The 22,630-nt window shown below is 43.1% G+C and overlaps 1 protein-coding gene across 1 annotated transcript in view; it reads left to right on the top strand.

Moving 5' to 3' along the window:
- The first annotated feature begins 266 nt into the window (after positions 1–266).
- LOC138081882 (epididymis-specific alpha-mannosidase-like) overlaps positions 267–22,630 on the top strand; it is a 43,227-nt gene continuing 20,863 nt past the window's right edge. Inside the window, exons 1-3 of the mRNA XM_068974988.1 lie at positions 267–404; positions 1,864–2,010; positions 6,100–6,205. Coding sequence (XP_068831089.1) covers positions 267–404; positions 1,864–2,010; positions 6,100–6,205 — 391 coding nt within the window. The remainder of the gene's footprint in view (positions 405–1,863; positions 2,011–6,099; positions 6,206–22,630) is intronic.

Here is a 22,630-nt window from a genome sequence, read left to right as displayed (position 1 = left end):
AGGGAAGCTGGCTGTCCCCCCAGGGGAGGCGGTATTTGGGGTTTGTCTAAAGGCGTGTGGTCAGGAAACCACAGATGGGAGCAGAGCACTGCCAGGCAGTGAGAGAGTGCCACCTGCCTGCACTGCTCAGGTGACAGCATCTGTGTGGGCGTCACTCCTGGTTCCCTTCCCACTGCATCCACCGAAGGCTGAGGCCCAGTCAGCTGGCAGGAGGCCGGGCCCTGCAGGCAGGCAGACGTCCTCCAGCCCCTGAGCTGGCCGAGGAGATGGAGCCGCGGGGCTGGCTGCCTCTGCTCCTGCAGTTGGGCCTGATGTTGCCCCTGGGGGCTCCTTCTGAGCCCCGACTGAGGGTATTTGTGGTTCCCCACAGCCACATGGACGTAGGCTGGCTGCACACCGTACAGGTAGGTGTCCCGAGTGACCCCTGCACACCTCTTGAAGCTGCGGTCCTTTTTCCATCTGGACTCCAGAGTGCGTTTGTGTTCTGGGTCTCTGCCATCAGGGAACTTGTCCTTGGGCCCACCTGTACTTGGCTATGGACTGGATGTTGGCTTCCCTGGTGGCTAAGATAGTAAAGAATCTGCCTACAATGCAGGAGACCCAGCTTTGATCCCTGGGTCAGGAAGGTCCCCTGGAGAAGGAAATGGTAACCCACATCAGTATTCTTCCCTGGAGAATCCCAAGGACAGAGGACTGTGGTGGGCTATAGTCCATGGGGTCACAAAGATTCGGACACGACAGAGCAACTATGGTAGACTGGCTGTGGGCAGGGGTGAGAATGTGTCCCCAGCCACAGCGTGTGGAAGGTGTCCTTCGAAATTCCACTGAGTGAATGAATGAACCAGGGCAGAGGAAAAGAGGGAAAGACTGATTTTTATAAGTTTCTGGTGCAGGTAACTGAAATGAATACCCAGACCTGCACAAGCTCTTTCTGGAAGGAGGAAAGAAATAAATGAATAGGACCACTCTGTGATTGTGGATACAATACTTTCCATGAGATGTTAATAAGTGAGTCGCTCATTTTAAAGGGAGGCGGGCAGCAAGACGCCCTGAGCCTGTCTTGAGTCTGGTCCTGGCTCACTGGTCAGCCTCTGTGGGTGCTCACCCACCTACATGTGAAACTGCTGACATGTGGGGAGGCATGCTTATCACCCCCAGTTTAGAGATGGGACACTGAGGCCCGGGGTGGTGTGCTGCCCAAGTCACAGACATCGCTGTCTTGCCCGCTAACCCCCTCCCTGGGCTCCTTGAATTCCTTTATCAACATCTCTGGGCACCATGGTGAGCCAGCCTGACCCAGATGGCAGCATGCTCAGCTCCATCCTGGGGGCTCCCAGCCTCTGGAGAGGAGATAGATCTAGAGATGACTCGCGGGATAAACTTCTCTCAGCCTCAGCCCTTGACACACACTTCCCCATCATTTCATCCCAAGAAGGCCCATCAGGGTCCCTGGATCTCACTCCTTGGGCCCTGTTGTCAATTGGTCTGTGCCCCAAGGCAGGAGTGGTTAGCACACCCTACTGGGATCCTGGCCCGGGCCTTGGCTGGGCTGTCACATCCCTCTGTCACATAGAGTGTCTGTCTCCTCATGACTCTCCTCAGGGGCAGGCTCCCATCAAAGGTTGTCCACCCGGATCCTTCTCTCAGTGTAAGGCTCACCGTGTGTCCATCACAGAGTGGACAATGGGCTCCCTTATTTGAGGAGAAGGGGGAGCCGATTGCAGGACCTGGACAGGCTTGGTGGGAGCGCCAGTGGCCCCCGGACACCATGTCTCCCTGGACGTTCCTCCTCAGTCCCTGGTCCATGCCCTGTGGTTTCCCCAACGGATCTGGAGTGACAGTCTCTCCCCCTCCCCACCCCAGGAGAGCATGCAGGCTTATGTCACCAACGTCTACAACTCCGTGGTGGAAGAACTGACCCTTGAGAAGAAGCGCAGGTTCATCGCCGTGGAGCAGGAGTATTTCCGGCTGTGGTGGGATGGCGTTGCCTCGGACGGGCAGAAAAGCCAGGTAATGCTGCCCTCAGGGCGTCCTCACCAGGCAGCTGAGAGCAGATGCCCTGGGGGTCCCGGGGGCAACCCTGCAGTAAGCTCCTGGGTTATGCTCTGTGTGACCAGGCCGGGGCTGCATAGACCAGGAGGCCCCAATCGCGCTGAGCTATGCCCAGGGTCCATTTAGTACAGGTTTGTGTTCAACCCCATGCCCAGGGGACAAGTTTGTGTATGATCCTACCTTGCTGGTGCCTCCCGAAAAGTTGCAGCTCTGGCAACCCAGCCGGGCACTAGCTGGTGTGAATGGGGTCACCTTTGACCCTGGCCACACCAGGGTGACCCTGTGTCCACACACTCTGACTTCATTTATGAATCTGTGTGGCTCCTACGGACACTGGAGCCAGTGACGATCCAGGTGTACAGGAATCTGTGTGGATTAACCTTTGATCAACTCTGTATCACAGTGGGTCAGAGGCCATGGTCCTGGGAGGGGCAGTCTGGGGCCAGGTCCTCTCCCCCTCTCCGTGTCATCAAGGTTGGGACTGACCTCTTCAGCTGCATGTGAATTCATTGGTAGCATCAGTTCAGTTCAGTCGCTCAATTGTGTCCGACTCTTTGTGACCCCATGAATCACAGCACGCCAGGCCTCCCTGTCCATCACCAACACCTGGAGTTCACTCACACTCAAGTCCATAGAGTCAGTGATGCCATCCAGTCATCTCATCCTCTGTCATCCCCTTCTCCTCCTACCCTCAATCCCTCCCAGCATCACAGTCTTTTCCAAAGAGTCAACTCTTCGCATGAGGTGGCCAAAATACTTGAGTTTCAGCTTCAGCATCATTCCCTCCAAAGAAATCCCAGGACTGATCTCCTTTAGAATCGACTGGTTAGATCTCCTTGCAGTCCAAGGGACTCTCAAGGTCTTCTCCCACACCACAGTTCAAAAGCATCAATTCTTTGGCACTCAGCTTTCTTCCCAGTCCAACTCTCACATCCATACATGACTACTGGAAAAACCATAGCCTTGACTAGATGGATCTTTGTTGGCAAAGTAATGTCTCTGCTTTTGAATATGCTGTCTATTTTGGTCATAACTTTTTTTCCAAGGAGTAAGCGTCTTTTAATTTCATGGCTGCAATCACCATCTGCAGTGATTTTGGAGCCCCAAACAATAAAGTCTGACACTGTTTCCACTGTTTCCCCATCTATTTCCCATGAAGTGATGGGACCGGATGCCATGATCTTCATTTTCTGAATGTTGAGCTTTAAGCCAACTTTTTCACTCTCCTCTTTCACTTTCATCAAGAGGCATTTTAGTTCTTCTTCACTTTCTGCCATAAGGGTGGTGTCATCTGCATATCTGAGGTTATGGATATTTCTCTTGGCAATCTTGATTCCAGCTTGTGCTTCCTCCAGCCCAGCGTTTCTCATGATGTACTGTGCATAGAAGTTAAATAAGCAGGGTGACAATATACAGCTTTGTTGTACTCCCTTTCCTATTTGGAACCAGTCTGTTGCTCCATGTCCAGGTCTAACTGTTGCTTCCTGACCTGCATATAGGTTTCTCAAGAGGCAGGTCAGGTGGTCTGGTATTCCCATCCCTTTCAGAATTTTCCACAGTTTATTGTGATCCACACAGTCAAAGGCTTTGGCATAATCAATAAGGCAGAAATAGATGTTTTCTGGAACTCTCTTGCTTTTTCCATGATCCAGCCGATGTTGGCAATTTGATCTCTGGTTCCTCTGCCTTTTCTAAAACCAGCTTGAACATCAGGAAGTTCACGGTTCACATATTGCTGAAGCCTGACTTGGAGAATTTTGAGCATTACTTTACTAGCGTGTGAGATAAGTGCAATTGTGTGATAGTTTGAGCAATTCTTTGGCATTGCCTTTCTTTGGGATTGGAATGAAAACTGACCTTTTCCAGACCTGTGGCCACTGCTGAGTTTTCCAGATTTGCTGGCATATTGAGTGCAGCACTTTCACAGCATCATCTTTCAGGATTTGAAATAGCTCAACTGGAATTCTATCACCTCCACTAGCTTTGTTCATAGTGATGCTTCCTAAGGCCCATCTGACTTCACATTCCAGGATGCCTGGCTCTAGATGAGTGATCACACCATCGCAATTATCTTGGTCATGATCTTTTTTGTACAGTTCTTCTGTGTATTCTTGCCACCTCTTAATATCTTCTGCTTCTGTTAGGTCCATACCATTTCTGTCCTTTATTGAGCCCATCTTTGCATGAAATGTTCCCTTGGTATCTCTCATTTACTTGAAGAGATCTCTAGTCTTTCCCATTCTGTTGTTTTCCTCTATTTCTTTGCATTGATCGCTGACGACGGCTTTCTTATCTCTTCTTGCTATTCTTCGGAACTCTGCATTCAGATGCTTATATCTTCCCTTTCCTCCTTTGCTTTTTGCTTCTCTTCTTTTCACAGCTATTTGTAAGGCCTCCTCAGACAGCCATTTTGCTTTTTTGCATTTCTTTTCCATGGGGATGGTCTTGATCCCTGTCTCCTGTACAATGTCATGAACTTCATTCCATAGTTCACGAGGCACTCTATCTATCAGATCTAGGCCCTTAAATCTATTTCTCACTTCCACTGTATAATCATGAGGGATTTGATTGAAGTCATACCTGAATGGTCTAGCAGTTTTCCCCACTTTCTTCGATTTAAGTCTGAATTTGGTAATAAGGAGTTCATGATCTGAGCCACAGTCAGCTCCTGGTCTTGTTTTTGTTGACTGTATAGAGCTTCTCCATCTTTGGCTGCAAAGAATATAATCAATCTGATTTTGGTGTTGACCATCTGGTGATTTCCATGTGTAGAGTCTTCTTTTGTGTTGTTGGAAGAGGGTGTTTGCTATGACCAGTGCATTTTCTTGGCAAAACTCTATTAGCCTTTGCCCTGCTTCATTGCGTATTCCAAAGCCAAATTCGCCTGTTACTCCAGGTGTTTCTTGACTTCCTACTTTTGCATTCCCGTCCCCTATAATGAAAAGGACATCTTTTTTGGGTGTTCGTTCTAAAAGGTCTTGTAGGTCTTCATAGAACCGTTCAAATTCAGCTTCTTCAGCGTTACTGGTTGGGGCATAGACTGGATAACTGCGATATTTGCCTTGGAAATGAACAGAGATCATTCTGTTGTTTTTGAGATTGCATCCAAGTACTTCATTTTGGACTGATTTGTTGACCATGATGGCTATTCCATTTCTTCTGAGGGATTCCTGCCCGCAGTAGTAGATATAGTGGTCATCTGAGTTAAATTCACCCATTCCCGTTTATTTTAGTTCACTGATTCCTAGAATGTCAACGTGCACTAATCATTGGTAGAATGATTAAATTCCTGATTTAGTTGATTATATAAGAGCTATAATGATCTTCTTGCTCAACACTTAGTGAACTATGGAATTAGAGACATGAAGCTGCTAACGTTTATTTTCAATTGGTTTAAGTAAACCATATCTTGGATTTAAATAAATAAATAGTGTTAAGGAAATGGGTAAACAATATTAACAGTGAGAGAATTGGGGGAAGCTGAAACTCCAGTTCTTTGGCCACCTGATGAGAAGAACCAACTCATTGGAAAAGACCTTCATGAGGGGTAAGATTGAAGGCAGGAGGAGAAGGGGATGACAGAGGAGAAGGAGCTTAGACGGCATCACCAACTCAGTGGACATCTGACTGAGCAAACTCTGGGAGATAGTGAATGACAGGGAAGCCTGCAGTGCTTCAGTCCATGGGTTACAAAGGGTCAGAGATGACTGATCAACTGAAAAACAACAATCTGTGGAAAGATTTATGGGAGGAGAGTGTTTTTTACAATCCTTGCAATGCTTTCATAACCTTGGAATTACTTCAAAACAAAAGTTGTGAACATATGTACCTGTATATATGCTTGATGAAGCATTAGCCATAGCCAGGTGCTGTTCTGATAGCCGGACACAGGGCTGACCAGGACAGACAGTGTCTGATATTTGCAGAAGAAATGAGGCTGAGGAGTCTGAAGGAAGGACCGGGAGATGCATTAGCATGAGACCAGCAAATAAAAATGGTTCAGCTGGGAGGTGTAACATGGCGGTTTTCTCTGCCCACCATGCCAAGGTCCGCCAGCTTGTGGCTGAAGGTCGCCTGGAGTTTGTCCTCGGAGGCCAGGTCATGCACGACGAGGCCGTGACCCACTTTGATGACCAGATCCTCCAGCTCACAGGTTTGATTATTCTTCCCCAGACCAGGGTCCCTGTGGCCTCCTTCGGGGCTGGGACTGGGTGTCTGAGCCCTGGTCCTGGGCTCTGTCTTCCGCCCTCAGCAGGAGACTATCACCAGTCAACACTGTGATTACTGACATGTGTCCATGTGTGCCTGAGTACAGGGGATGAGGGTGTGGATTTTAGATGAGCCAGTCTGGCTGGTTCCTGACTCTGCTAACTCCCAACACTGTGAAACTGGGCAAGTGATGCAGCCTCAATAACCCTCAGCTGCCTCCTGTATAAAAATATTTGATAATGATGTATGATCTGTCTCAAAGGGGTGTTATAAAGTTGAAATAGAAATAATTCAGATAGATCACATTGAGTACAGCATGTGGGTCTCTAATTAATGATCAATAAGGGTCAGATGCCATCTCTGCCATCACATCACCTGCCAACTGTTCAACCAATACCAACACCTCCAGCATCACTGCCATTGCCACCATTACAACTGCCACCAGCAATACTCGCACCTGTATCACCTCCAACACCACCACCTGCAAGTCTGTTATGAATGCCCCAACACCACCATCACCACCACTAACATCTTGACATATCATCGCATAATCTATAATACCAATACCTCCCACATCAGCACCATCACCATCATCACTACCACCATTACCAATGTCACCATCACTATCTCCACCTGTACCACCTCCAATACTACTGCCTCCAAGTCCATAATGAATCCTCCAGCACCACCATCATCGCCACTAACACCTCAGCCCATCATTGCATCACTTCTAACACCAGCACCTCCAACAGCAACACCAAAATACCACCATTACCACAGCCTACCCATCATGCACCTCTTCCAAAACCACCACATTCTTTATCACTATTCACATTCCTACCACCATCAAAATTAAAAGAGTATTAATTTTTTTAAACACCATTCTTGAAGAGAATGGGGATAAAAATTAGGAAATAAAGAAAAATATGGGAAACCTATTTAAAATGTATTTGTTTCCCATTTACCCATTTCTCATTTCACCTCCAACATCAATACCACTTCTAACACCACTGCATACAAACACTCTCTCAACTGTTACATCCACACCATCACAACACCAACACCTCTACTATCATCCAAATCTCATCACCTTCACCACCATGAAAACCAACAGCAGCTCATCTACTGCTAACATTTCCCCCTCTGCCATCAACAACACTATCTCCACCACCACAAGCACCACCAGAATCACCAGCACTATCACCTTCATGGTGACCTCTAACTCTCCAACCTCTTCCGGCACCATCACTTCCAGCAGCACCACCAAATCCTCCAGGGCTAACTGTACCACCACTGGACAACCGCCATCATCCATGCCAACAGCGTTAACAGGAAACTGATAATCGTTACTACTGCCTATACCATCCTCACTACCATCATCATCACCACCAACTCCATTCGCATCATCATTATCCCTGTCAACACCACAACCACTGTCATCACAGCCATCATCACCAACACAGCTATCGTCAATACCACCACTACCACCACCATCGTCTCTTCCATATGCATTACTAACACCACCACTGTCGCACCACCATCACCTTCACAACCTCCATCACCACACATACTGTCACGAAGGGCACATTCTCCTCTACTTAACAGGTGTTTTTCACAGGCATCACTTCACTCACCCGAGAAGGCAGGGTGTCCAGAGGGCATCAGGCTCTCAGTCTCTTTCACAGAAGAGACACTAAGACGAAAGCTGCAAGAAGGGCAAAGTGTCTTTGGGAGAGCCAGGTTGACTGCAGTGTGGGCTGGGCTCTAGCCCATTGTCACTCCACTAAAGTCGGACCCTGTGCAGGACATCACGATGGCACTGGGCTCTCTCTTTGGATTTTCTTACCGTCTCTCCTTTCAGCTCTTTAATCTGTGCTTCCTTCCTTCTGAGTTTCTACTGCCTTATTTCTAGATGTAAGTGATAAGCTCATGGGAATCTTTATGTTTGACCATATAAACTCCCCTGTCTGCAAAATGCAGCCTCAGGCCTCACCTCCTGTCTTCCTCCTGTTCCTTCTGCTCCCTGCTTCCCAGATCTGCCCCTAAGACAAGGCCTCCTGTGGTTCAGAACAAGGTCTCCTGTTGTTTCCAGCCAGACTCACCTACGGAGTCTCATGTCCAGGAACCTTCCACTGGGGCCACAGTGCTTGAGCACCTCCCCTCTTCATGGTAACCTACAGTTTGCTTCTAGCAGTGACCGGTGTCTGATTCTTGTCTGGGTCCCCAAGGCTCAGTCCAGGATTTGACCAGAGCAGGGCTGGTGGGCATAGAGGGAGGGAAAGGGCACTGAGCTGTCTTCCTCCCGGTACCTACAGAATGACCATTCCTCATCTCTGGTCTCAGACCACCAGTCTCACCTTCTTGAACACCACACAGCTGTCCCTGCAAGCCAGACCAGAGGAGCCAGAATCTAAGCTAACACAAGTTTCCATCACTGGGGCAGGAAGGGCTGTGGACCTCTCGATCCTGCCTAGGGGATTCTCTGAGGCTCCATTTCCATCAGGCTCCTGGGAGCCTCAAAGCATGGGCCCTGACTTCATCTCATGACGACCTCCTGTTCTAAGAACAAGGCATACACTTCCTTCCTTCAGTCCTGGTCACAGACCTGGAGATGTGGAGACTTACAAAACCCCATTCTTCGAGTTTGAACATGAGGCAAAAATGCTGCTGAAATTTACATTAATCATGCTGCCAGCAGGTGATGGTCTCAGTCTTTTTTAACAAAGTTATTTACTTTTTCCTTATTATATTTATTATTGAGGTACAGTTGACTTACAGTGTTTTAGGTGCAGAGCAATGTGATTCAGGTGTACATACACACACATATTATTCTTGAAATGATTTTTTATTATAGGTTATTATGAAGTATTAAATGAAGTTCCCTGTGCTGGACAGCACACCTTTCTTGTTTGTTGCATCTCTATTTTTTAAATTAAAAATCTAGCATTCTATTCATACTTACTCAAACAACTGAAATCAAAATGTCATACATTTTTTATTTAGGCAGAAACTCATGAATATTCTAAGATATATAAGTATATGTTATACATATTTTATATATATACACACACACACACACACAAAAGCTTTGCTACTATAATTGAATAAAGGGTGAAAAAGAAGAAAAAAGAGATGAAGAAATTGGAAAACAAAACTTAAATTAAATGGGAGCACTGAATATTAAATAGCAAAAGTGAAACAAACCAAATAAAAGTAAAAGATCATCATATAGTCCAGTTGTTTTTAACTATGATGGTTCATTAGAAACATATCTCGAGCTCTGGAAGAAAAAAAGCAATATTGGTCATTTGTATTAAAAAAAAATTCCAGGAAAATTCTGATACATATCTGCAGTTAAAAAGTAATTACAGAGTTTTCTATCAAATGGTAGTTTGGGTGATATAGAGTTCTATAATAATTCTGTTGAATAATAGTGACACAATAGTATTGAGTAAGTTACATAATCACAAAGGTAAAAGATCTTATCAGTTTTCACCATCAATAGTCAGAGAGAAAATAAAAGATAATTACAATTACAAACGATTCTGGGAACATGATTAACCTAACAATATAAAATAGGAGCAAATTATTGGCGGGGGTTAAGCAGATTGACCTGGTAAGTGGAGGTTGGTATTTTTCATGCATTTACATTTGAGGTGATTATCAATATGTTTGATCCAATTACCATTTTCTTAATTGTTTTGGGTTTATTTTCTGTAGATCTTTTTCTTCCCTTGTGTTTCCTGCCTAGAGAAGTTCCTTTAGCATTTGCTGTAAAGCTGGTTTGGTTGAGCTCTCCAACAAATGCTAAAGGATCTTCTCTAGAAAGGAAACACAGAAAGGGTGTTTAACTCGAATCCAAAACAATAAAGTAAATGGCAAAGGGATCATACTTATCAATAATTACCTTAAATGTAAATGGGTTGAATGACCCTACCAAAAGACAAAGCCTGGCTGAATGTACACAAAAGGAAGACCCCTATATATGTTGTCCAGAAGAGATCCACCTCAAAACAAAGGACACATACAGATGGAAAGTGAAGGGCTGGAAAAAGATATTCCACGCAAATAGAGACTAAAAGAAAGGAGGAATAGCAATACTCATATCAGATAAAATAGACTTTAAAATAAAGGCTGTGAAAAGAGACAAAGAAGGACACTATATAATGATCAAAGAATCAGTCCAAGAAGAAGATATAACAATTATAAATATATATGTACCCAACATAGGAGTAAGGCAAATGCTAAGGGGAAATTAACAATAACACAACAAGAGTGGGAGACTTTAATATCCCACTCATGCCTATGCATAGATGAACTAAACAGAAAATTAACAAAAAACACAAACTTTACATGATACAATGGATCAGTTAGACTTAATTGATATCTATAGGACATTTCACCCCAAAACAATGAATTTTCCCTTTTTCTCAAGCACACATGGAAACTTCTCCAGGATAGATCACATCCTGGGTCATAAATCTAGTCTTGGTAGATTCAAAAAAAATGGAAATCATTCCAAGCATCTTTTCTGACCACAATGCAATAAGATTAGATGTCAATTACAGGAGAAAAACTATTAAAAATTCCAATATATGAAGGCAGAACAACACTCTGCTGAATAACCAATGAATCACAGAAGAAATAAAAAAAGAAATCAAAATATGCATAGAAACGAAGGAAAATGAAAACACAGCAACCCGAAACCTATGGGACTCTGTAAAAGCAGTGCTAAGGGGAAGGTTCATAGCAATGCAGGCTTACCTCAAGAAACAAGAAAAAAGATCAAATAAATAACCTAACTCGGCACTGAAAGCAACTAGAAAAGGAAGAAGTGAAGAACTCCAGGATTAGTAGAAGTAAAGAAATCTTAAATATTAGGGCAGAAATAAATGCAAAAGAAACAAAAGAGACCATAGCAAAAATCAACAAAGCTAAAAGCTGGCTTTTGAGATGATAAAGAAAACTGACAAACCATTAGCCAGACTCATCATGAAACAAAGGGAGATGAATCAAATCAACAAAATTAGAAATGAAAATGGAGAGATCACAACAGACAACACAGAAATACAAAGGATCCTAAGAGACTACTATCAGCAACTATATGACAATAAAATGGACAACATCAAAGAAATGGACAAATTAGTAGAAAAGTACAACTTTCCAAAACTGAACCAGGAAGAAATAGAAAATCTTAACAGACCCATCACAAGCATAGAAATTGAAACTGTAATCAGAAATCATCCAGCCAACAAAAACCCAGGACCAGGCTGCTTCACAGCTGAATTCTACCAAAAATTTAGAGAAGAGCTAACACCTATCCCAGTCAAACTCTTCCAGAAAACTTCAGAGGAAGGTAAACTTCCAAACTTTTCTATGAGACCACCATCATCCTAATAGCAAAACCAGACAACAATGCCACAAAAAAAGAAAACTACAGGCCAGTATCACCAATGAACATAGATGCACAAATCCTTAACAAAAGCAAGCAGAATCCAACAACACATTAAAAAGATCATACATCATGACCAGGTGAGCTTTATGCCAGGGATGCAAGGATTCCTCAATATCCACAAATCAATCAACGTAATACACCACACTAACAAATTGAAAAATAAAAGCCATATGATTATCTCAATGGATGCAGAGAAAGCCTTTGACAAAATTCAACATACACTTATGAGTAAAAACCCTCCAGAAAGCAGGAATAGAGGGAACATACCTTAACATAATAAAAGCTATATATGACAATCCCATAGCAAACATTATCCTCAATGGTGAAAAATTGAAAGCATTTCCCTTAAAGTCAGGAACAAGGCAAGGGTGCCCACTCTCGCCACTACTACTCAACATAGTTTTGGAAGTTTTGGCCACAGCAATCAGAGCAGACAAAGAAATGAAAGAAATCCAGACTGGAAAAGAGGAAGTAAGCCTCTCACTGTTTACAGGTGACATGATCCTCTACATAGAAAACCCGAACAACTCCACCAGAAAATTGCTAGAGCTAATCAATGAATATAGTAAAGTTTCAGGATATAAAATCAACACACAGAAATCCCTTGCATTCCTATTCACTACCAATGAGAAAACAGAAAGAGAAATTAAAGAAAGTATTCCATTCACCATTGCAACGACAAAAATAAAATACTTAGGAATATATCTACCTAAAGAAACAAAAGATCTATATATAGAAAACTATAAAACACTGATGAAAGAAATCAAAGATGACTCAAATAGATGGCAAGATATACCATGTTCATGGATTGGAAGAATCAATATAGTGAAAATGAGTATACTACCCAAAGCAATCTATAGATTCAATGCAATCCCTATCAAGCTACCAATGGTATTTTTCAGAGAACTAGAACAAGAAATTTCACAATTTGTATGGAAATACAAAAAGGCTTGAATAGCCAAAGCAATCTTGAGAGAGAAGAATAGAACTGGAGGAGTCAACCTGCCTGACTTCAGGCTATACTACAAAGATACAGTAAGCAAGACAGTATGGCACTGGCACGAAGACAGAAATATAGATCAATGGAACAAAATAGAAAGCCCAGAGATAAATCCATGCACCTATGGACACCTTATCTTTGACAAAGGAAGCAAGAATATACAATGGAGAAAAGACAATCTCTTTAACAAGTGGTGCTGGGAAAACTGGTCAACCACTTGTAAAAGAATGAAACTAGAATACTTTCTAACACTATACACAAAAATAAACTAAAAATGGATTAAAGATCTAAACGTGAGACCAGAAACAATAACATTCCTGGAGGAAAACAGGCAAAACACTCTCCGACATAAATCACAGCAGGATCCTCTATGACTCATTTCCCAGAGTAGTAGAAATAAAAACAAAAATAAACAAATGGGAACTAATTAAACTTAAAAGCTTTTGCACAATGAAGGAAACTATAAGCAAGGTGAAAAGACAGCCTTCAGAATGGGGGAAAATAGTAGCAAATGAAGCAACTAACAAACAACTAATTTCAAAAATATACAAGCAACTCCTTCAGCTTAATTCTAGGAAAATAAACGACCCAATCAAGAAATGGGCTAAAAAATTAAACAGACATTTCTCCAAAGAAGAGATACAGATGGCTAACAAACACATGAAACAATGCTCAACATCACATATTATCAGAGAAATGCAAATCAAAACCACAATAAGGACCATTTCACGCCAGTCAGAATGGCTGCTATCAAAAAATCTACAAACAATAAATGCTAGAGAGGGTATGGAGAAAAGGGAACCCTCTTACACTGTTGGTGGGAATGCAAACTAGTACAGCCACTATGGAGAACAGCGTGGAGATTCCTTAAAAAACTGGAAATAGAACTGCCATACGACCCAGCAAACCCAGTGCTGGGCATACACACCAAGGAAACCAGAATTGAAAGAGACACGTGTACCCCAATGTTCATTGCTGCACTGTTTATAACAGCCAGGACATGGAAGGAACCTAGATGTCCATCAACAGATGAATGGATAAGAAAGCTGTGGTACATATGCACAATGGAGTAGTACTCAGCCATTAAAAAGAATATATTTGAATCAGTTCTAGTGAGGTGGATGAAACGAGCCTATTATACAGAGTGAAGTAAGCCAGAAAGGAAAACACTAATACAGTATACTAACGCATATATATGGAATTTAGAAAGATGGTAATGACAACTCTATATGCGAGACAACAAAAGAGACACAGGTGTATAAAACAGTCTTTTGGACTCTGTGGGAGAAGGCAAGGCTGGGATGATTTGAGAGAATAGCACTAAATCATGTATATTATCATATGTGAGACAGATCGCCAGTCCAGGTTTGATGCATGAGACAGGGTGCTCAGGGCTGGTGCACTGGGATGACCCAGAGGGATGGGGTGGGGAGGGAGGTGGGAGGGGGTTCAGGATGGGGAACACATGTACACCCATGGCTGATTCATGTGAATATATGACAAAACCACTGTAATATTGTAAAGTAATTAGCCTCCAATTAAAAAAAACAGCTGGTTTGATGGTGCTAAGAGATTCACTTTTGAAAAAGTGAAAAAGTGAAGAGATTCACTTTTGCTTGTCTGGAAAGCTTTCGATTTCTCCATCAAATCTGAAGGAGAGTCTTGCTGGTAGAGTATTCTTGGTTGTAGTTTCTTCCCATTCATCACTTAAGATGTATCATTCCATTCCCTTCTGGCTTGCAGAGTTTCTGTGGAGAAATCAGCTGATAGCCTGATGGGAGTTCCCTGATATGTTGTTTGTTGTTTTTCCCTTGTTGATTTTAATATTTTATCTTAGTCTTTAATTTTTGTCAGGTTGATTACTGTGTATCTTGGTGTGCTCCTCTTTGGGTTTATCCTTCCTGGGACTCTCTCTTGTCTCCTTCTGGGACCCCTATAATGCAAATTTTGCTGCATTTAATGATGTCCCAGAGGTGTCTTAAGCTACCTTCATTTCTTTTCATTCATTTTTCTATATTCTGTTCTGTGGCAGTGTTTTCCACCGTCCTGTCCTCCAGGTCATTTTTCCATTCTTCTTCCTCAGTTATTCTGCGATCATTCTAGTGTATTATTCATCGCTGTTTGTTCTTTAGTTCTTCTAGGTCTTTGGAAAACATTTCTTGCCTCTTCTCCATTATTTCCCTAAGATCCTGCATCATCTTCACTATCATTATTATGAATTCTTTTTCTGGAAGGATGCCTATCTCCACTTCATTTAGTTGTCTTTCTGGGGTTTTATCTTCTCCCTTATTCTGGGACATATCTTTCTGCCTTTCATCCTGATTAACTTTCTGTAATGTGGTTTTTGTTCTAGCCACTGTGGAACTGTGGCTCTTCTTGCTTTTCCTGTCTGTCTCCTGATGAAAGAGGCCAAGAGGCTTGGGTAAGGTGCCTGATGGCAGGGACTGAAAGTGGGGAAAACTGGATCTTGCTCCAAGGGGCAGATCATTGCTCAGTAAAGCTTTAATCCAATTATTTGCTGATGAGTAGGGTTGCACTCCCTTCCTGATAGTTGTTTGTCCTGAAGTGGCCAAGCACTGCAGTCTATAGGGTCTATGGTAGGGTTAATGGCGACCTCCAAGAGGATTTACAGCAAGGGGGACCTTCCAGGACTGTGGCTCTCAGTGCCTCTGCCTCTGAGGTGAACCCCAGCTGACCCAGGCCTCCTCAGGAGACCCTCCAACATTAAAAGGTAGTTTGGCTCAGCATCCTGTAGGGTTACTGCTCCTTTCCTGGAGGCCTCTGTGTGTGCAAGATTTTGTTTGGGTCTTCCAAGAATGGAGTATCTGTTCCCCCCATTTCTGTGGAAGTTTGATAATCAAATGCCACTGGCCTTCAAGGTCAGATTTCCTGGGGATTTCCATGTCCTTTGTTGGTTCCCCAGACTGAGAAGCATGACATGTGGTTGAGAACCTTCACAGAAGTAGGAGGGCTTCTTTGGTATTACTGTTCCCCAGTTCATGGAGAACCTTACCCCATGGGGATGGCATTTCATTATATTGTGATTGTACCCATCCTACAGGCTCAATATATAGCATTGTATAGGTGGTAGTTACAAAAACCATCCTCAAGAAAGAGATGCACCACAGAAAATGGTTGCCTGAGGAGGTCTTACAAATAGATTAGGAAAGAAGAGAAGTGAAAGGTAAAGAAGAAATGGAAAGATATGCCCATCTGAATGCAGAGTTCATGAAAAGATAAGTCCTTCTGAATGCAGAGTTCCAAAGTATAGCAAGGAGAGATACAAGAAAGGTTTCTTAAGCAAAGAAAGAGGAAACCAACAGAATAAAAAAGACCAGAGCTCTCTTCAAGAAAATTGGAGATACCAAGGGAACATTTCTTGCAAAAAGATTGGCACATAAAGGAAAGAAATGATAAGGAACTAACAGAAATAGAGGAGATTAAAGAAGATGTGGCAAGAATACACAAAGGAACTGGAGAAAAAAGTCTTGATGACCTGGATAACCACTATGGTGTGGTCACTCACCTAGAGCCAGACATTCTGCACTGTGAAGTCAAATGGGCCTTAGGAAGCGTAGTATAAACAAAGCTAGTAAAGGTGATGGAATTCTGGCTGATCTGTTTAAAATCCTAGAAGATGATGCTGTTAAAGTGCTGACTCATTGAGACCAGCACATTTGGAAAATTCAGCAATGGCCACAAGACTGGAAAGAGTCAGCCTTTATTCCAATCCCAAAGAAGGGTAATGCCAAAGAAAGTTGAAACTACCATGCTCTAATTTCACATGCTAGCAAGATAACAGTCAATATCCTTCAAGCTAGACTTCAATAGTACATGAACCGAGAACTTCCAGATATTCAACCTGGATTTAGAAAAGGCAGAGGAAGCAGAGGTCAAATTGCCAACATCCTTTGGATCATAGAAACAGCAAGAGAATTCCAGAAAAACACTTACATCTGTCTCATGGATTAGGCTAAGTCTTTTGACTGTGTGGATTATAGGAAACAGAAAACTCTTCAAGAGATGGGAATACCAGACCACCTTACCTGCCTCCTGAGAAACCTGTATGTAGGTTAAGAAGCAACCGTTAGAACCAGACATGGAACAACAAACTGGTTCCAAATTGACAAAGGAGTACACCAAGGCTGTATATTGACACCCTGCTTATGTAATTCATATGCAGAATGCATCATGCATACCAGGCTGGATGAAGCACAAGCTGGAATCAAGATTGCAGGGAGAAATATCAGTAACCTTGAAACACAGATGACACCACCCTTATGGCAGAAAATGAAGAGGAACTAAAGAACCTCTTATTGGAGAAGGACATGGCAACCCACTCCAGTATTCTTGCCTGGAGAATCCCAGGGATGGGGGAGCCTGGTGGGCTGCCGTCTATGGGGTCGCACAGAGCTGGACACGACTGAAGCGACTTAGCAGCAGCAGCTGCAAAGAGCCTCTTGATGAAAATGAAAGAGGAGAGTGAAAAAGCTGGCCTAAAACTCAATATTCCAAAAATTAAGATCATGGCATTCAGTCCCAACACTTCATGACAAATAGATGGGGAAACAATGGAAAAAAGCAACAGATTATTTTCTTCGGCTCCAAAATCACTGCCAAAGGTGACTGCAACCATGAAATTAAAAGACACTTGCTTCTTGGAATAAAAGCTATGACAAATAGACAGAATATTAAGAATCAGAGACATCACATTGCCGACAAAAGTCCATATAGCCAAAGCTATGGTTCTTCCAGTAGTCATGTATGGCTGAGGGAATTAGAGAAGGCTGAAGGCTGAAGAATTTGTGCTTTCAAACTGTGGTGTTGGAGAAGACTCTTGCGAGTCCCTTGGACAGCAAGAAGATGAAACCAGTCAAGCCTAAAGGAAATCAACCCTGAATGTTCTTTTGGAGGACTGATGCTGAAGCTGAAACTCCAGTACTTTGGCAACCTGATCTGAAGAGCCAACTCACTGGAAAAGACCCTGATGCTGGGAAAGATTGAGGGCAGGAGGAGAAAAGGGCAACAGAGAATGTGATGATGGACAGCACCACCAGCTCAGTGGACATGAGTTTGAGCAAACTCTGGGAGACAGTGAAAGACAGGGAAGCCTGATATGAGCAGTCCAAGGGAATTCAAAGAGTTGGACCTGACTCAGCTTTCAGACAGAAACAAATCCCATTTAACAGTAACAGATATAAGGCAAAATAGGCATTAAACCAAGTTAAAACATAATCAAAATTAAGTTACATTATGTCCACAGTTAAGGTCAATATGTTTTATCAGTCCTTCTTAGAATTTTTTGATGTCATCAGATGAAGAAGAGTGGAAGAAAGTCTTTTCCTTGAAGCAGAGAAACCCACCATGGGAAGCCCTCAATTGATGAGGAGGTTGACAAGCTGAAAGCTGAGTCACATAGTTAATTTTAAGGCTTCAAGGTCTATGACAATATCTGTGCACAAAAACAGTCTGTCATAGAGACAGGTCCTTCTTAGGGGGAGTTTGAGCCCTCATTAAAGCTACAGGGAGAACATTAAACCAACTGTCTCATGTTTCTGAGTTTCCTAGACAGATGCCTCTTAATAATGTCATTAGCTTTTCCAACTTTTTCTGAAGATTGGGGTCTCCAGGAACAGTGAAGTGGTATTCTATTCCTAGAACTTTTGACACCACTTGAGTTACAGTAGTTTTAAAGATGGAGCCATTGTCACTCTGAGATTTAGAGTTTAAGATCCCACTTACATCATGAGAAGTCAGTACAGTAAGATTTTGTCTATTAATAAGCTTAGGAGCTTTAGGTATTAGGAAAATGCCAGGAGCCAGCATGGGAGATCCCATCCATGACAAGGTCATGTGGAAGAGACCTGACGAGCAAGGCGGATCAGGTCTTGAGGGACCCCCTAGACCTGCTCGAGCATCTACCCCCCAAACCAGAATCTGTCTTACTATTTTGTGCCTATCACCAACTCTTCTGACATTAATAGGGGGCTATCTCTGACCACCTTTCTCTGGAAAAAATCAACTTAGGGCTCTAGTTGATAAGTCTCTTGGGCATGAAAGGAATATTTCAATTCAAACCCCTTTTGTTGGCATTCTAGCTTGCTTGGCTGGTTTATCCAGACTCTTGCAGCTATGCATGTGATTGTTTACAGCTTCCCAACTGTGAGAGACACGGGAAGCCTAAAACATTCTAAAATATAGAGCCTTTTGAAGAGTTAAAAACTATTAGAGTAGTGCTGGTGTAGGATTTCATTGCTGAGGCAGTGCTTGCTGCCAAGTTCCCATATCCCTTATCCACTGTGCACCTGGGTGTGCAATAGTTAACATAGTTGGAATGTAAGAAAAACAAGTAGTAGCCTTGGAATTAACCACATCAGACCTTTGAGCTAATTGGTTCTTTCTTTGTTGTAACTCGCTGCACCTTTGCTCTGTGAAGATGTAACTCTGTTTAATACTATCTGAGGCTGACACAGATTAAAAATATAAAGAAAAACCACTTTAAGGGAATATAAGTTTTCTGGTTGAGCAGGCTTTATCAAAAGAGGGTCATAAAATGTCCACAGGCCTCCAAGGCTGGAAGGTAATGTACACAACATTGTTTATGGAAAAGGTATACAGAAAAAACCCTGATTTTGATAAAGACAAAACAGATGTAATGTTTGGACTGACTCTGCATGACTTTGCATCTTTCATTTCCCTCTACGTACAAGTCAAGGTATAAAAGTTCCTTTTGAAAATAAAGTTACCGGCCTCGCTCACCGAAGCTTGGTCACCCCATGTCATTTTTTCTCTCTCCCTTTCTATTTCAGGCTGATCCTTGGAGTGTAGAGGCTCTCTGAGTTCACTTTCCTGCCCGGGCTTCTAAGACCCTCTCAAGAAGGTGCTCTGCACCTTCTCCCCATCAAGAAGGTGCCTGTGGCCTACGTGAACAGAACAAGTCCCGTGCTGGGGCTTTATTGGTTTTCTCTTTCTCTCCTCTATTTTCTTATCTGCAACATTCTTTCTTTATCTCTTTCTAAATCTCTCTTGCCAACGCTGTCTCCCCTGAGGGTACCCCTGGATCCTGCTGGGGCTGGACCACAACAGCAAAACAATAGTGTCAATTATCCTTTAAGCAATGCAGCCATGGCCTCTTTTTCAGTAACAAAGGGATTAAACTCTGATCCTGTGGGTAAGCTCAAAGCGGGAGCCTGCCAGAGAGCAGTTTAAAGAATCTTAAAAGCCTTTTGAGTTTCTGGGGACCAAACCAGCTTGTCAGTTTGGACCTGCTGAGTCTCAGTTGTAAGTTAATATAACGGCCAGGCAAGTTCTGCATAACCCAGAATCCAAATGGGGCAGTTGCCTGATTCCTAAAAATCCTCTCTTGTCTTAGTGTCATAGGTAGGGGATGACTTAATATAGGTTTAACTCTAAAAATTATCAATCAAATCAATGACTGAAAAATATTTCTCCTTCAGAAATTTTAGACAATAAAATATAAGGATTAGACACTTATTATTTGTATATCTTGAAGAAGTCAAATATGAAAAAGTGTACAAGGCTGTATATTGTCACCCTGCTTATTTAACTTATACGCAGAGTACATCATGAGAAATGCTGGGCTGGAGGAAGCACAAGCTGGAATCAAGATTGCCAAGAGAAATATAAATAACCTCAGGTGCAGATGACACCATCTTTATGGCAGAAAGTGAAGAGGAACTAAAGAGCCTCTTGATGAAAGTGAAAGAAGAGAGTTAAAAAGTTGGCTTAAAGCTCAGCATTCAGAAAACTAAGATCATGGCATCCTGTCCCATCACTTCATGGCAAATAGAAGGGGAAACAGTGAAAACAGTGGCTGACTTTATTTTTCTGGGCTCCAAAATCACTGCAGATGGTGACTGCAGCCATGAAATTAAAAAATGCTTACTCCTTGGAAGCAGAGTTATGACCAACCCAGAGAGCATATTAAAAACCAGAGACATTACTTTGCCAACAAAGGGCTGTCTAGTCAAGGCTCTGGTTTTTCCAGTGGTCATGTATGGATGTGAGAGTTAGACTATAAAGAAAGCTGAGCCCCAAAGAATTGATGCCTTTGAACTGTAGTGTGGGAGAAGACTCTTGAGAGTCCCTTGGACTACAAGGATATCCAACCAGTCCATCCTAAAGGAGATCAGTCCTGGGTGTTCACTGGAAGGACTGATGCTAAAGCTGAAACTCCAATCCTTTGGCCACCTGATGTGAAGAGCTGACTCATTTGAAAAGACCCTGATGCTGGGAAAGATTGAGGGCAGAGGGAGAAGGGGATGACAGAGGATGAGATGGTTGGATGGCATCACGATTTCGATGGACATGGGTTTGGGTGGACTCTGAGAGTTGGTGAAGGACAGGGAGGCCTGGTGTGCTGCAGTTCATGGTGTCGCAAAGAGTCGGACATGACTGAGCGACTGAATTGAGCTGAACTGAACAAGTCTCCATTTATCATTTGAGTTTATTTACTTCTAAAATAGAAGTGTTGTATGGACGGTTACAGGGAATTAATAGTCCTTGTTCCTTTACATTTTTAATGATTGACTTTAACCTTCCTTAACTTTGGGCATTGGTGGGCACTATTTTTGATGTGGAAATGGGTGAGTCTTTGAGCTTGATGAAGACAGAAATAGCATTTGGTGCTCAACACACAGTTTTTCCATCAGCCCACACTTTGAGATTTACATTTTGTTTAACTAATGGGAGAGAAAGAGAAAGCTCCATATGCACGAAAACAGAGGCCTGGACGTTGTTCAGTATATTCCTCCCCAGGAGGGGTGAGAGAGACTTCATCACAATCAGAAACTTGTGAGAAAACAGCACAGAGTCTCAGTTACAGCTTAAAGAATGACTGAAATAATAGCATATGACTTGTCCTGACAGTCCCATTACAGTAGTGGACTGGGAGGAAACTGGACGAGGTCTTCAGTGTGCACAGAGAAATTTTCCTGTTTCCGAAAGAAATCGACTGATTGGCCCTTCACAGTTATTAATACCTTGAGTTCCTCAGGTGTAATTAGGAGGGGAGCTTGTGTGGGGCCCAAGACACCTTCAGTCATGATCCCTGGGGCCTACACCTTAGAAGGCAGTCTCTTTTCCAGTATGTTCCTTTGCAGACTAGACATGGAGCTGAAGGCAGCTTAGATGCCTGAGGGCAATCCTTCTTGAGATGTCTGTCCTTTCCACAGTAATAGCAAGCCCATCCCTTTTTACCTGGGTCCGTCGGGCATTTTTCTCAGGCAGTTTCAGAGCAGGTCTAACAGCTATTGTTGGGGCATCAGTCTTCTGGCTGGCTCTTTTTTCGTATTTTCATCCTCATCTTCTCTGCCATAACATACTGTCTGAGCCAGCTGCAACAGTTTTTCTAAAGACTGATTTGGTCCAAACGCCTGTTTTAGTAAATTATGGCAGATATCTGGAGCTGACTGAGTGAGGAATCTATTTTTAAGGACCATTTCTCCATCTGAACTTTCAGGGTCAACATCAGTAAATGTGTAGAGAGCCTCCCATAATTACTAGGAATTTACCAGGAATTTCCTTCTCTCCCTGTTCTATGTCAGCCAACTTAGCATATTTAAAAGTCAGTGCACACTCGCTTGAGTCCTGAACGAATACATCCAGCAAAGAGAGTCTGTTATGGGAACTGCTTGGTTGCAAGTAGGGAGGAGGGCTATTTTGTGTTCCCACTTTCTCCTTACCTTAAACTACTCATCTCCAAAAGTAGTAACTTCCCCCAAAACTCAAGCTCTTGAGGCAGGAGTCAGCATCTGTCCTAAGACATGTATTCATTTCAGTTCAGTCACTCAGTCATGTCCAACTCTGCGACCCCATGAATCACAGCATATCAGGCCTCCCTTTCCATCACCGTCTCCTGGAGTTCACTCAAACTCACGTCCATCGAGTCAGTG

This window comes from Capricornis sumatraensis, chromosome 7 (genome assembly GCF_032405125.1).
Source record: "Capricornis sumatraensis isolate serow.1 chromosome 7, serow.2, whole genome shotgun sequence".
NCBI lineage: Eukaryota > Metazoa > Chordata > Mammalia > Artiodactyla > Bovidae > Capricornis > Capricornis sumatraensis.
This window is presented reverse-complemented; position numbering and strand designations above follow the sequence as displayed.